This window comes from Corylus avellana, chromosome 6 (assembly GCF_965113065.1).
Source record: "Corylus avellana chromosome 6, dhCorAvel1.hap1.2, whole genome shotgun sequence".
Classification (NCBI taxonomy): Eukaryota; Viridiplantae; Streptophyta; class Magnoliopsida; order Fagales; family Betulaceae; genus Corylus; species Corylus avellana.
This window is the reverse complement of record NC_142495.1, coordinates 29,692,131-29,707,503: the sequence shown is the minus strand read 5'-3', so window position 1 is coordinate 29,707,503 and position 15,373 is coordinate 29,692,131. Positions and strand designations below refer to the sequence as shown.

The 15,373-nt window shown below is 40.4% G+C and overlaps 4 protein-coding genes across 5 annotated transcripts; 2 read left to right on the top strand and 2 right to left on the bottom strand.

The window, feature by feature from the left end:
- Positions 1–479: 479 nt before the first annotated feature.
- On the bottom strand, positions 480–2,664 carry LOC132186744 (Peptide-N4-(N-acetyl-beta-glucosaminyl)asparagine amidase A protein). Its single transcript, XM_059600773.2, has one exon. The coding sequence runs from the start codon at positions 2,350–2,352 to the stop codon at positions 568–570; it is 1,785 nt and encodes a 594-aa protein (XP_059456756.1). The 5' UTR covers positions 2,353–2,664; the 3' UTR covers positions 480–567.
- A 77-nt stretch (positions 2,665–2,741) lies between these two features.
- LOC132186745 (protein VAPYRIN-LIKE) lies at positions 2,742–5,046 on the bottom strand. 2 transcript variants are annotated; one of them, XM_088517902.1, is made up of 2 exons: positions 4,019–5,046; positions 2,742–3,267 (listed from the first exon to the last, which is right to left on the bottom strand). In XM_088517902.1, exons 1-2 carry the CDS (start codon positions 4,988–4,990, stop codon positions 2,803–2,805), a joined length of 1,437 nt encoding a protein of 478 aa, XP_088374028.1. In that variant the 5' UTR covers positions 4,991–5,046; the 3' UTR covers positions 2,742–2,802. The 2 variants fall into 2 exon arrangements, with proteins under 2 accessions (XP_088374028.1, XP_059456757.2); XM_059600774.2 differs by having other exon boundaries at positions 2,742–3,234.
- Positions 5,047–6,346: 1,300 nt separating this feature from the next.
- On the top strand, positions 6,347–13,363 carry SYN1 (Rad21/Rec8-like family protein). Its single transcript, XM_059602712.2, has 21 exons — positions 6,347–6,408; positions 6,740–6,808; positions 6,910–6,968; positions 7,061–7,105; positions 7,217–7,236; positions 7,343–7,419; positions 7,671–7,797; positions 8,855–8,930; positions 9,042–9,120; positions 9,390–9,502; positions 10,480–10,553; positions 10,660–10,812; positions 11,165–11,330; positions 11,416–11,498; positions 11,589–11,775; positions 11,895–11,970; positions 12,185–12,327; positions 12,437–12,521; positions 12,621–12,733; positions 12,896–12,983; positions 13,062–13,363. The coding sequence occupies exons 1-20, from the start codon at positions 6,356–6,358 to the stop codon at positions 12,976–12,978; spliced, it is 1,881 nt and encodes a 626-aa protein (XP_059458695.2). The 5' UTR covers positions 6,347–6,355; the 3' UTR covers positions 12,979–12,983; positions 13,062–13,363.
- Positions 13,364–14,141: 778 nt separating this feature from the next.
- Positions 14,142–15,373, top strand: LOC132188232 (uncharacterized protein At5g39865-like). The gene has a single exon (XM_059602645.2). It carries the CDS (start codon positions 14,413–14,415, stop codon positions 15,151–15,153), a length of 741 nt encoding a protein of 246 aa, XP_059458628.2. The 5' UTR covers positions 14,142–14,412; the 3' UTR covers positions 15,154–15,373.

Sequence of the window (15,373 nt, the reverse complement as noted above, 5' to 3'; positions counted from 1 at the left end):
TTTTGTCCCAGTGTGAATTCTATAGATTTATTAAAATATTAATTAATTGATCAAATTTATTATTTCTTATTAAAAATTGTTATATACTACATCTATATGTAATGTGACAGGATATAATAATAGCCTTTGGATTAGTTCTTGTTAAAATAATAATAATAATAATTCCAATGACTATTAGACTATACTACATTACCATAGTGGAAGAATAAAGATGTAGTGTATAACATTAATTTTCTTATTAGTTTAAACTTTTGAGATAACTGATGATTTAACATTAAGAAATGTTATATATAAAAGTGGGATAAAAATGTGGGGTATAACATTTTTCTTCAATCAAATATTTTACTTCACCTCTCTATTTTGAGAAAATATTTTACATGAATGCAAACCCCACAAAATTCAAACCAAATGCACATAAACACAAACCAATAGTCTCAAATTATTTACATTATTCTAAAAATCACACAGGCAAGTAAAAGTACTGTAAAAGAGTCGACCCAAAATCATGCAGATTGCAAACCACAATTGGTATAAATATCTTGAAACAAGAATTCATGAGGCGGAGAACTAGAATGAAGAAAGGCAACCAGAGGTGGTATTGTCACTGATAAGCCTGCCTTTGCTTGCTAGAACAGCCCGCAAGTAGCAACCAAACACATTCCGATAAGCGACGCTCTGTCGAGTAATCGCCGCACCAGAGAGAACCGAATGATCCTCCACCTCCATCCACCCTCGAGAATCCTGCATATTGTTAACAACGCTCGCAGAGTTTCCCTGCATATACCTCTCGCTCAAAGCATGAGAAACGTTCGTGACAAGCAAGTACGTGTTCTTCTTCTTCTTCCGTCCCGGCTGAGTTGAGGTGATGAGAGTAAGAGGGCATCCCCTCTTAACGCTCACATGAGCCACCGACTGATCCCTATCATTCGAGACCCTCACCTCTCGATTTGACCTGACCTTCTGCTTCACCAATTTATACGCTCCATTGTTCTTGAAACTCACCACGTTCTTCAACCTGTAGTTTTGCGAGAAAACCGTCGTCAAGTTGCCGAAGCTCGACTTAACCCACCCCACAAACAGAGCTCTACTCTCTGCCTCCACCTTGAATGACCCATCAAGAAGCTTGAAATCTGATTGACGCTTGATCTTCAATCGAGGTTTGTTATAGACAACAGACCTCGCGTGGACCTTGGACGATTTCCGATCCACCCAAAGGTGCAAATTCGCGTTCACAAGCCAATACGCAATGCCTTCGGTCACTCCAAATCCAAACCTGTGAATTTTCCCGTCCAAAAGCCTACCTAAAAACGGTGTCAGATCGAAGTCGTAGCTTGGAAGGTTAAACGCTCCGATTCCCACAACCGGTTCCCAGAACAACGGGTTCACCCCGCCAGTGAACACCACCGGAAACGGAGCCTCCGACCCTACAAACTTCCCGTCTATCGTCACGTAAACCTCTCTATAAGCTCCGTTACCGCGTTCGGTGGTTAAGTTGTTCGTTTTGATGTACGAATTTGGCGGGTTCGAGTACCAAAACTCGTCGTTCCCGTGAAACGACACGTACAGTTCCAAAACGGCTCGGTATGTATTCCGCGGGATTCGAATTCCCTTGGAGGGCGAATCCAATTCGCTCTCGATTCTGAACCAAAACCCCTTATCGCCCCGATCCGATATCGGGATTATAAAATCGGCCGATGGTTCATACAAGCCCCCTAGGCCTTGCCACATACGAACCCCATCCGCGCGTTGTTTATCCCTAAGAAGCCCGAAATTTGGATCTGAAACCAGTGACGGAACCTTGGCGGCGTTATCCTTATAGTAGAGGAAAGTGACGGTGATGTGGTAAACGCCGGTATAGATGTTGTTGACGATGTTCTCGAGCATCATGGTGAGGTTGAGGTCGTAGCGTTGGAGGAGAGAGGAGTACCTGGTGATGTCCTTTCGAACCTTCCAGAAGATTCCGCACTGTGTGGGCTCGGCTGTGCTGGTGCGGAGAAGCTCGGCGCCGCCGAGCCACACGCCGGCGATGCGGTCGTACTGCTCTCCTCTGCACTTGGCGCGGAGATCGAGGACCACGTGGGACCAGGGTGCGGGGCAATCGAACGGCGGGGTGTAGTGGGTGGAGAAGGGAGGGGAGTTTATGGTGTTGGCGAAGGAGTAGCGGAAGATCTGGTGGGTGCATGATGGGACCAGGAAATCGGACGGTAGGGGATTCGCGAGCTCCAAGTATTCTCGGGGTCTGCGTTGGATGGGTTGGAGGAGGGATTTGGTGTAGCGGTCTGGGGAGGAGGAGGGTGAGACCGGAACAGTGAAGAGGAGGATGAAGAGGAGGAAGAGGAAGAAGACGGACATTTTTGTAATTGGCTGTTTTTTCAACTCATCAAAAGCATTTTAGGAAGCTTCGAGGATTTGAAGCGTGTGCTTGCGGTCTCTGCAGTTCTCATATAATTGTGCTTCAATTAACCAAAAAAGGGACTTGATGGTGATGGGCTTGTGATTTGTACACTTGATGGGCGAATAGAATAGGATCGATTTTGTCAGAGACTTCAAGCAATTTCTCACTTGTATTACTAGCAATTCCGGCAAGAAAATGCCAGATAGTTTCGATGAAGTCCAAAAAAGTCCCGAGTAATCTGCCCCTGCTTGAATAAATGTAACAGAGATCCAGATTTGTCGTAGCTGTGTTAGGTGAGTTCACTAGACAAAGTTAGAGAAACTAAAAGAAGAGAAAAAACTAGAGGTAATCATGAACGTGTATCCTAAATTACTTCACAATAAATGAAAATTGGTAGCATACAGATTCTAACTAGGAGAAGAAAAAGATGTAAGAGAAGAGTCGGCTCCCCTGCTTATGAGGAACTCAGAGATATCATCATAACCCATGACTCTAGCTATGAAGAGCGGGGTAGCATTCTTCATGCTCTTGGCATCAACATCAGCCCCCTTCTCCACCAATGCCTCAACTGTCTCTAGGCTGCCACCCTCCACAGCTAAATGTAGCGGTGCATGGCCTTCATTGTCCTGGCATTCCAAGTCCACCCCGTATTGAACAAGCATCAGCACTGCATCCCTGTGCCCCTTTATAGCTGCTGCATGGAGGGCTGTCAAGCCATATTGGTCGCGGTAGTTTGTTGTCGCGTCTTTCCGGAGCAGCGACTCGAGGTGCTCCGACTCTCCGCGCATTGCAGCCATTAGCACTGCTTTTCCTCGTTCCAGAATCATCACAACCTCTTTCTGCATGGTCATACAATAATTTTGGTCACCGGCCTACAATAGCCTTTGTTTAAGTGTAGTAAAGTGTAATTCAGTGTACTACAAAACGCATTAACACTTTTGATTAGAGAAGAGGGCTAGAACAATAGAAATTTCAATTTAGTTTACAACCCAATTTAAAAGAGTGCCAATTGAGGGGTTACAGCATGTAAAACCTTTACAAAATTGGAATCAAAACTATAGAAGTAATGGATTGTATGCAATATAAACGTGTTCCTTGCTATATTTGTAATTGCATCCAACAACAGATATACCGAGTGTTGGTTCCTTGGTGCAAGTTAAGAAGGGTGAGAGCGTTTCACCTTTATTATAGTTTTCTTATTATCAGGTGGATTGCAACATTGTTTATAAGTGATTATAATTGTAATAGAACACAAATTTCTTTCAAATTGATTTGGACGAAATTTCTTCAACCTACTCTAATAAGTGACAAATGTCATTCAACATGTTTGAGTTTCTCGAAAATTAATGTTTGAGTTCATAAATTAGTGGAATGACAATAAATGACTGTTAAAATTTTTTTTTTTTTAAAGTGAGAGATATACTTAGCACTTATTAGACTAATTTTAGAAAATTTTTGTATGTACATTGATTGTAATATCTCAATATTTTTTATTTCCGAATTCATTGGCCAAAGTTTGTGATGATTTTATATATAAGTTGGGGCTTAGATCAAGAGCCAATTAGCCCATGAAGCCCAACGTGCCTGAAGTATTTAACATGTGGGTTTATTTAAAATACTTACGTGTTCCTTGTCACGAGCAACGTCAAGTGGCGATCGCCCACGATCATTGGTGATTGTGGGGTCCGCGCCGAACTCGATCAGCATCTCCACCATCTGACGGTCTCCATTAGCCGATGCCCTATAGAGCGCGGTGCGGCCGTCTTGACTCCTCGCGTTCCTATCCGCACCCGATTCTAGCAACACCTTCGCACACCCGATACTTCCCTTACTCGCAGCCAAATGCAAAAGCGTACGACCCTCCTTATCCCTCCAATCCAACGACCCATATTCCCTCGTCTTTATCAAATCCAACATCTCGTCCGTCCGATCAAACGCCACCGCTACGTGCAGTTGGTGCCACACCTTCGATGAATCCACCGCAGAACTCGCACTATCCAGCTTTACCCGTGCGTCTATCTTCAGCCCAGCTTCAACAAGCAGGTTCACCATCTCCTCCGAGTTGAACAATTCAGTGGCGACACGGAGGAGTGAGTCGGCTTCCCCGGGTGAAAACTCGGCCAGAACAGGTCTCTGCCGCTTAATTAAGCTCCTGACGGAGTCCAAGTCTCCGCATCTGACGGCGTGGAGGAGAAGTACGGGACCCACAAAGGCGACCTTGAGTTTGAGGTCCTGAGTTGACCCGTGGGGCCTGGTGGAAAACCAGGAGTTGATAGAGTCCTGGTGAGTGGACTTGGGAGAGCTGGGAACGAACTCGGCGGTCTTGATGAGGAAACGATCGGACGGTGAGCGGGGGAAGGTGGGTGGGAGTTGGGTCTGGGGTTTGAGGATGATCTGTAACGTGGCGTAGGATGAGGGAGGAATGAGTCCAGTGGGCGGGTTAACGAGGAACTTGTTGGGCGAAGAGGTTTGGACCTTGAAGGCTATGGGGGTGGTGGTTGAAAGTGACCTCAGGCGCACGTTAGCCCGGCATTTGCAGTTAAGCGCGAAGTCTATGCGCACCTCTTGGTCCGACACTTCCACTAGTCTCTCCATTGCCACTGAGAGAGAGGGAGAGAGAGAGAGGAGAGAGGGAGAGAGGCGGAGGGGGAGAAGGAGAGTTTGTCAGAGACCATTTTTGTATGCTTTTGCCTTTTGCTTAGGAAAGCACGTGATTCTGTGGGGTCACTTCGACTGATCACGGTCGTCCCTTTGGATCGTCGTGTGTCGTTTTAGACCGTGAGTTTAGAATTGAACGAAAAATCTTTCGCCTCGTAAAAACACTAATATGCTTTAGCAAACCACAATTAGTTTGGACATCCATGTTACAAACGTGAAACGTTCCTATAAATATTAGAGTAACCTGATTCAAAAAAATAAATAAATAAATATTAGAGTAACCACATCTATATTCTACTCTTATTTTATAATGTTAATGTAGGTGGGTTTAGTAGTTATTAAATATTTTTTTATAATAAGAGCTGATCCATAGCCCATAGGCATTTACACACCTTATGAGGACAACATAATAAGATAAAAATGAAATACAAATGTTGTGTATAGTATTTTTCTAAAAAGAATGTGACATCTCACAACAATTTTATAAATATTGATGTGACAATTTTAATTTATTTATTTTTGTTAACAACAGCAAATCTAAAAGTTAGTTGAGACTGTCACATCAACATTGTATAATAATTCTTAAATGAAAATATAATTTATATCATATTATATTTTTCTCTTTCTCTAAATATTATATATAGAATAACTTAGAACTATATTTTTCTTTCTTGAGGCTCGATGAGATGTTGTATTTGTGGAAGAGGCTCTTCCATTACGTGCAATATCTATAGACTATAGGCACCTTTTGATGTAAAAGGCCAATATATAGGATAGTATAAATTTTATTAGACGTAATTTCCTACCTTGTATTATTTATTATTCAACAAAAGAACAAGTTACATTTTAAGTTAACTATTATACATTAATCTAAGTTCAAATCATTGTCTGAAAAACAAGAATGGAGGTGAAGGGCTGAAAGCAAGAATGGATTGGAGGTGATAAACGGCGATTCTGTGGGGCCCAAAGACTCAAAACGGTATTGCCCGCGAGTTTGCTATTGTTACCGTCACTAGGAATTACTCGCTTTATCCTAACTCTTTTTAATTCCTGTTCGTAGCACCAATAAGTCCAAGCACCTCAGGTCACTGTATCTCCTACACCTCGCTCACTGTCATAGCGCGCAATTAGTTAGTTTCGTTCGGAGAATCAAAAACACAGTAACATACCACTCTCATTGCAACTCTCTCTCTCTCTCTCTCTCTGCGATTTCTTCTTCTTCTTCAATCACCGACATTGAAGACTCTTCTTCTTCTTCTTCTCTCTCTCTGGTTATATTTCCGAACACTCGCCGTTGACAAAATGTTCTACTCACACCAGCTTCTCGCTCGCAAAGCGCCGCTGGGGCAGATTTGGTACTCAACATTTTGATTCACTCTCTGCTTCATTTTCGTTTAGTGTTTGGTATTCACTGTAATTCCCATCATTTCTCTTTGAAAACGGGATGCGATTTCGACGAATTTACTATGCCTCTGCATTATGGATTTTCAGAGCCCGTAGTTCTTGTGATTTTACTTTCTGAAAACTTAAGCTATCAGCTCGTAATTGAATTTGAAAATGGATTGTAATTTATCGGAGTTAATTTCATTTTTATCCAAATCAAAACTACATGAATTAGATTTAGGTGATTGTGGCGCAGAGATTTCTTTAGTATTTACGTTGTGTGCGCGTCTCTCATTTATGAAGGATGGCTGCAACTTTGCACGCGAAGATCAACCGGAGAAAGCTTGATAAGCTCAACATCATCAAGATCTGGTTATTATTTACTAGTATTATTTTCGTAATTTTTTTTTTGAGAAATTATTTTCGTAATTTTTTCTTCCAGTTACCAATTATTTTTCAATCTATTATGACAGTGAAGAGATTTTGAATCCATCAGTTCCTATGGCTCTCAGGCTCTCCGGAATTCTCATGGGTAATCGTCCGCTCTCTCTCTCTGTTTTTCCTTCAATTTCAGTCCCTGTTTCCATACACTCAGAGACACGCTCTCCTCTACGCGGTTTTTAGGTGGGGTTGTGATTGTCTACGAGCGAAAAGTCAAGCTCCTCTACGGTAATCTTCTTTAAACTCTTATTTCATTTTCATTTCAAACCTCAATTCCACTAAATTTCTGAAGAACCATTATATCTAATGCATTTTCATGCACTCTGTTTTGCTTCACAGATGATGTTTCCCGTCTTCTGGTACTCACATGGACTTTCAAGTCTACTTTTCACACCCCCCCCCCCCCCCCCCCTTCTTTCTTTAATTTTTTAATTGTTTTTTCGCTTAAATTATGGTTGTTCCCAGGTTGAAATAAACGAAGCATGGAAGGTGAAAGCTGCTCCAGACCCCACTGTCCTCCCCAAAGGAAAATCTCATGCCAAGTCAGTCATAGTGTTTCTCTTTGGTTTTTTCACTCTTTTCTCTCTTTGATGAAGCTTCACAAGCATATGTACAGGACAGTGCCACCAAGCTCAGGGAAAAGAGTAGAAGAATTATGTCTTAGATTTTAGCGTAGTTCAATACGGCGCCGTATTTGCAAACGAGAGAGACGTGGGGGGCAGGGAAGGGTAGGAAGGTCAATTTTAGTGGATTTATTTAATTACGGTCGTTTGGTGTGTCTCCGTGTTTGCAGGAAAGAAGCTGTGACGCTGCCTGAGAACCAAGAGACAGATGTCGGAGACATTGAGCACTCCCTTCATTTTTCCAGCACCACCGCCACCGCCACCATAGGCTTCCAACAAACCGCCTATTTTGCCATGGTAAACGAAACAAGACACCTTTATTTATGCATGATTGGTTCATCATCATCAGCTTTTATGAAGTCCCATTAGGGTTAGTTATGTCATTTCGAAGAATTTGAGTGAAGAGAAGAGAAAGTATATAGTGTCTTCTCACTTCTGCACTTTTTTATTTTTTATTTTTTATTATTTTTTTCTTTCGATGAATGTGTCTTCACCACCTCTGCATGGCATAAGGTTAAGGATCCGACAGTGAATTTTCACCCTGACTGGTATGTGTTTGACCAATTTACCGAGTCGACCATCAGCTATAGAAGGTCTTTTCCTTTTTCGAATAGATAAACATATGTGCACTGTTTGTTTACGATTTGGAAGATGGGTCTAATGACCTCAGGTAATTCAGGCACCGAGCACGCATTGATGTGGAAGTTGCACCTCCTTCCACGGTTCCACACTAAGTGAATTAATGTATCGTTGCCTCAAAACAAACAATCATGCTTTCATAGGTTTGTAACTTAATGTTTTTCTCTAATATTGTAGCTTAGTATCTGATCAGCTTTGTGTGGAGCTGTGGTAGCTTGCCTATAATTTCTTACTTCTTCCAGTCTACAATCATGGGAAGAAAAAGGGTATCGTATTCACAATAATGCCTAATGCACAAAATTCAAAACTATTCTGCTTTTCTAGTTTTGCTAATTGTCACTATGTGATGGTGATTTGCCTTCAAATTGATGTGGCATGGTTTGGCGTCACATACCCAGTGGAGAGAAGTAACTCCCCTCTTTCTTGGCCAATCAATTTACTGCCCCTTTCCTCCAATTAACAGGCATGAGATGTATTTTCTATGTCATGTTCACGCGAAAATGTTCTTATGAAAATTGTCAATGGAATAGTGTAAAAGAGTCCTATTAGGAAGAGGATTGCATAAGTCACTACAGTTTACCAATTGGGACCAAACCCTATGTATAGGCTGTAAGGTGGTAATGGTCCTGACATCTTCACAGTTATATAACCAGAAATTAGACTCAATGAAATATCCTCCAAAATTACTCATGGAGTTAACTTTCCATGTTTGCAGCGACTAGATAGTGTGGATGAACCTTTTATTAATGATAATGCTGGGGAGGAAGATCAATACCACAAATTGCATCAAGGTTTTGTTTTATTCCTTTAATCTGCCTCCTTAGTTTTAATTTGGGGCCATATATGTAATGTCAAGTATATTAATATTCCCTTCTGCTAATATCTGTTACTCTTTTGCTCAGCTTTTGCCGACAATATCACCTTATTCGAACGTTTTGATTCTTACCAAGCTAATGCAGATCAATACAATCGCTTTGAAAGGTTAAATCCATTATCGTGATGCATTATAAATTTAGGTTGCACATATTTTTTGTTATTCTATACTGAAGGATTGTCAGGACATCGTTTTGATGGCTAAAAATATATATAATGCACACTAGAATTTGAAATACCAGTCATTAAGCATTCAAAGAATTTGCATGAAACAAACCCATACCCGTTCATTCCTCTAATCAGATCTGCAATGTATTTTGATAATCCTGTGTGTTAAATTATATTCTTATACACTGCCCATTTTGGACCATATGCAGATTTGATATTGAAGGGGATGGGGAGACTGAGCTGAACTTCACTTCAGGAGAGCATACACAAATCCCAACGACACTTATACCCTCCCCACCTCTACAAGATGAACCTCAAAGAGGTCAGCATCATGACCCCTTTTTTAATGCTTACAACTCAGCTTACATAAGGCAAAATTTTTGTTTCTATTCCTAGAATGTAAAGGACTATGAATTATGAATCCAGCACTGCCTAAACATTCACTTCAACTCCTCTTCACTTTCACTCCACAAGTCACTTCTATATATTCCCTACTTGTGAAAATTAACGTTAAGTAAAACATTGGGTTTTGGTTGAGGGAGGTGGCATAAGTGAACTTAAATTTATAATTTGCAGATATTAATTCGTCTCCTCAACCATCATTCACAGATACAGTCCATATTGCTGAGCCAGATATGTTATGTTTTTGTGTTGCTTTTTCTACAGCTACAATCTATTACAGGTTTTGTTTGTTAAATGAATTGATAAAATAAAATGCTTGGCTATGATAGGACAAATTATGTTCACTTTTAACTGTTAACATTTTGAGCATTGAAAGCGTAAACAAGAGAGTAAGAAAAACAAGTTATGGTGAAAATGCTTTCCGTGCAGCTCACCAATAAGTACAACCCCACACACGCACAAATGAGAAGCCCGTGATGCTTCTCTAGAATGTGATCTTGTTAAAAGTATCAGACATTTTAGAATGCAATTAGCAGGGAAAGACAAAAGCAAGCATTCCGGGTTTTCTTGAGATGATCTTTTGACATGGTAAACCTGGCAAGTTTTCTTGAATGTTAACTTGGATTTTTTTTTATTAGTTGTTATCTTGAATGTTTACTGTAGACTAATTGTTAAGCTTTTCTCAGGTCTATTGACAGGGTGTATTAGTACCTCTCATTTAATGTGTTCGTCTTTCTTCTTACACTTTTCAACTAACTAAGAAATATTGAACCTAGGCATGTTGGCAAAGGCCTTAGATTATTATGTGAACATGTAGGTCTGTTTATCTTAATTTGTCCCCTCAAAAAGAAATCTATAAACCTGGCTGTGCTTGCTAACCTCCAAGCCCTTCTGCAGCTGATGAATTTCATTACCAACATCCAGATCACCAGGTCAATCAGAAATCTGATGGATGCAAGGAAGCTAGACAGGTAGCATAATTTACCATTAATTATGTTACCCCAAAAAATATCATGTGAAGAATATAACAAAGGAAACAATACAAACTTAACCAACCAAGAAAGTTTGATGAAGCAGGATCAAGAGAGGCCGAGGCCCAAAAAAAGGAAAACACGAATACCAGCAGCCTCTATCATGGATTATGAGCAAACCATGATTCCTGGTCATGTATACCAGTCTTGGCTTCAAAATGCCTCAGATATTGCCTCCAGAAGGGGAAGAAAGAGAAAGGTTTGTCCCTGATTCTTAATATGAATCCTTCAATTTATTCTATTCTATATGGTGCAGATATGGATCAAGTTTGACCACTAATGTTATGTCATGCTTAAAGCATACTTTTTAGCTTCTGGGTAAAATGCGATGTGAATTCGATAGGTTTTAGAATGTACTGACTACCAATTAATTGTTGAGTTTAGCATACTTGGACAGTTAGACTTGTATTTAAGAATTATCTTGGACGTTAATCTGAAACGTGGATATTTTAAAGAATGGCGTACAAAGATTACAGATTTTTTATAATATAGAGATAGCAAGTATCTGTCTTCAAGCAATAGAATACAAGTTTTTGTGCTCTTTGTTGCAGCACACAGAGATTATGTCTACCATGAAGATAGTTAACCTCATGAACCTGCCACCTATTGTTCTAATTGGTGATCTATTTGTAAATGGAAGTAGAGCAGTCTATTATCCACCACCTCTTCTGGAGCTATGGATGAAAAGCATCCAACCTCCGCATGACTCACCTTCTGGTCAGTATTACTCATTGTTTCTTTTGATAATTTCCTCATGAAAATAAATATAGGAAAGAGAGATAAGTAGTACTTTCGCATGCAGAAAAGACCTCTTCACCCCTGCCCCCAGAACCATCATTGTCATCACCGCCAGAGAGAGTACATTATCCAGACCCAATGGGATTTGTAAGCCACTCAACCAATCTGTTGGTTTACTCTAATATCTTCCAGGATAACAGCTTAGTCTATGTCTGAAGATTTTATTAAAATGTGAAGCCTTTTGAAGATTTTCATAGCGGAGTCGGCTCCCAGTCACTGGGAGTTTCAATAGAGAAGCAACGGGCAAATGTTGTCAACAATGACATACCAACTGAAATCCTAATGGAGGAACTAAGAGCCAACCTTATGAACAATGGGACCGGGTTAGCTGAGGTGAATCTGTTGGTCACACCTGGAAATTCTGGTATAACGCATCTTTGTTTAACAGTTTGTATTTCTCACTTTTCTGGAAAAGTCTTGATGTCACCAAATGATTGTGAGGATACTCTACATCAACTTTTTGTGTCCTGTAAATTGCTGTAGACGATGTAAGATCCATTCCTAGCTCAGCATCTGGACAAGGTGTGTTCTCACATAATTCAGAAGTCAATTCAGGAAGGTTTGTAGAATATGTATATTTGGCCAAATCCTTTATTTACTTATAAAATATATATAAATACCAAGTCCGTAAGGTAAAAAGAATGTTGCATTAATTGTTACTTCAGCCTTAAGCAGTGACCATATATTGCACATGTAAGGGCCAAGAAGAGTTTTCTGCTACATTCAAAAACATTGTGATTGATTTTGATTGTTGAAGTATTGACTGCTGACAGATCCAACAGGAAAAAGCCCTATTCGTCCTCTAGACACAGCAGTGGTGGCCTTGAACCAGTAGCTGAGGAGCATACATGGAAGCACTCTGATCCAAAATTTAAGTTAGCAAGGCTGTCTGAAAAAGGTCTAACACCTGATCAAGGTATATAATCTAGCAACCTTCTCAATTGTTGTATCAAATATAGCTTTCGGAGTAGTTTCTCCATCTACTTGAACATTTTACTTGACCTTATTGAACTTCTTTGTTGCAGAACTATTAGTGGAAACTGGAGTCACACAAACCCAACACGAAAAAATCAACCATCCTTTTGACCAGATTACTGATTCTATTCGAATGTATAATTCTCTTTGACATCTGTTGAATTCCCCAATCCAGGAGTCACTTTGAGTTTATAGTTAACTTAAGCATGTTCCTTGTACTAAAAATGCCTACAGGCAAATGAAAGCACATTTTAACACACCGGGAGCCCCTCAAGTAGAATCCCTGAACAACCTCGCAGCTGGAATGAATAGGAAAGGAGCAGCCCTGCTCTTTTATCAGACTTGTGGTACACATCTATCCATGCTACTAGTACTTCCACTGCATACTATAGTACGACTATGACTCTGGTGATTTTGACTGTTCTAAATCAGATCACATTTTGCAAAAAAAAAAAAAAAAAAATCAACTAACAAGAAACTACAATAACTGTGTATTTGATATCATGTAGTTCTAGCTTCTAGCGATATGCTAAGAGTTGAACAGATGGTGCCTTATGCGGACATTCTCATCTCTAGAGGAGCAAAGATGTGACAGATGTGAGCACCCCAAATTCAGAGTTTTCTTCTCTGATTTCTGTCTTTAGCTTACCAGTTTATGATCTTTTCTTGTTGCAGCTAATGTAGCACTAACAAATACTGGAATTGAAGCACTTTGTGTAGATCAAAGAAGTAGAAAAGGTAGGTTAAAAGAAGGGGGGTCACCCCTGTTTCTATATGGTTTATAGATGCTATATATATACCTTCGTGATTTATGGGTCAGATTGAATTTTAGTACTATCATCTTTGTTGCACTGTAAACTTGACACTGATCGCTATTCTTCCCAACAGTCTATTTGTAGTTCTGGCTGTTGTTGGGTAATCAGAGATTTCTTATTCCTACTTTGAAGCATGTTTTTGAATTCAAATACACGACCGATCATGGCAGTTGAGTGAAAACCTGATAAGAAAGATCCCCTTGACTCATTCAGGATTCTTAATTTTTTATTGTAGATTTGTAGGAATGTTGTTTTTAGCCAAAGGATGTTTTGAATGACTAGAAAGGACAAAACGCATAAAATAGGAGCAAAACAAAACTGGGGACAAGTGGTGGAAATCATTAGAAGATACATTAAAAGTTCTGCTTGCCACCTTGTTTTTGCACTCGCGAGTCGCGAACAACTCACAATCCCACATGTAACTGTTATTTTAATTATCATACCTAATGTGCATGCACGTGCTTTGACCAAGTATAAACGTAACATTTACAACAGAATGTTTTTGATAATAGAGATATTAGCAATTTTGTTGTTTGGATGGCTAATGATTTGGATAAATAAATGTTAGAGAGCTAATATGGAATGTATCGGTCTTAGCAAAACTTTGGGCTGCCTACCCACTTGTTTGGGCAGGTAAACTCCATAAAGACTCTCTCATATTTGTTATTTAAATTGCTAGAAATCGAGATCCGGTCCGCCCACTCTTGGTAAGTTGTACCATTGTGTTATAATTTTACAAGCCAATGGCAATGGAGGAAGTTTTTCTCCAATTATATAAGAAGAATTTTTTTCAATTCGGTTTATTAAATTAACCTGTAAGCATGTGACTATGTGAGTCTTATATATATATAAAATATTTGAAAATTTCAGTGTACAATAACTTTATCCACGAGGAATATCATTTACACCGTGGGTTTCCCCGTCTTTGACGTAATCCCTGACCAATAATTATCATATAAAACAAATAAAAAACTTATAGTAGTCATTTAACCATTTACCATATTTAAAACATCTCGTTCCCGCCTAGAAGAATACTTGACATCACTTGCTTAGTTAGGATCTCTCTTTATCCTTTCCTTAAAGAACCCCTATTTATTATAAGTTATAACCCCAACCAGCAACTAATAAACACATCCTTCTTTTCTTGCCCCTTCTTGTCTCTCTCCTAACCCTAGCTCTCCCGGCCCCTATCTTCTCTCTCGATCTCTCTCATGTGGGCGCCATGGTTAAAATCACCAAGCAGGGTCCGCACCACATCAAAGCCACGCCCACTAAATTTCTCTTGCTCATCCTTCAAAGACATCCAAACCCTCTGCGATGAAGAATCCAAACCCGAACCCGAACCCAAATCCCCAAAGTCGCCCTCCATTTTCCACCGGGTCCGGGTCTCCGCCTCAGTCCTCCGCGCCTGGGCCCGCCGCAATGCAACTCCGCCACCATCCGCTTCCCACTCATCACAACCGTCCATCACACTCCCCGGCGCTGATCAGCGCATCGTGCTCTACTTCACGAGCCTCCGCGTCATACGCAAGACCTTCGAGGACTGCAGAGCCGCCAGATCGATTCTCCGAGGCTTCCGCATCCCGATGGACGAACGAGATGTATCGATGGACGGCCAGTTCTTAGACGAGCTGCAGGAGATCATAGGGTGTAAGAATTTTAGCCTACCAATAGTTTTCATTGGTGGGAGATACATTGGTGGGGCCGAGGAGATCAGACAGCTGCATGAGAGTGGGGAGTTGAAGAAATTGATAGCGCGGTTGCCGGTGGTCGACCCGAATGCATGTGATCTATGTGGAGGACTTAGATTCATTGTATGTGAACGGTGTGATGGGAGCCACAAGTTGTACATAGAGAAAATCGGGTTCAGGAGCTGCACGGTCTGCAATGTGAACGGTCTGATCAGGTGTCCTTCTTGTTCTTCCGTGCTCCAGCGCACCCCCAAGAAATAAATAAGCTTCTTTTGGTGTTTTTAACCAATAGAGTTGCTTACTGTTATGTTAAATTAGACATCACGGGAGCTAACTGTATCTAAACTAATATTAATGGACAGCTCATTTCGCGACAGACAATATTATGCTTTTATATGTAGTCGGCAAATGTGATTTGTAATTGTATGTCCAGTTGGAAATAGTTGTCATCTTCATGATTTCAAGATCAATTGAAGATGTT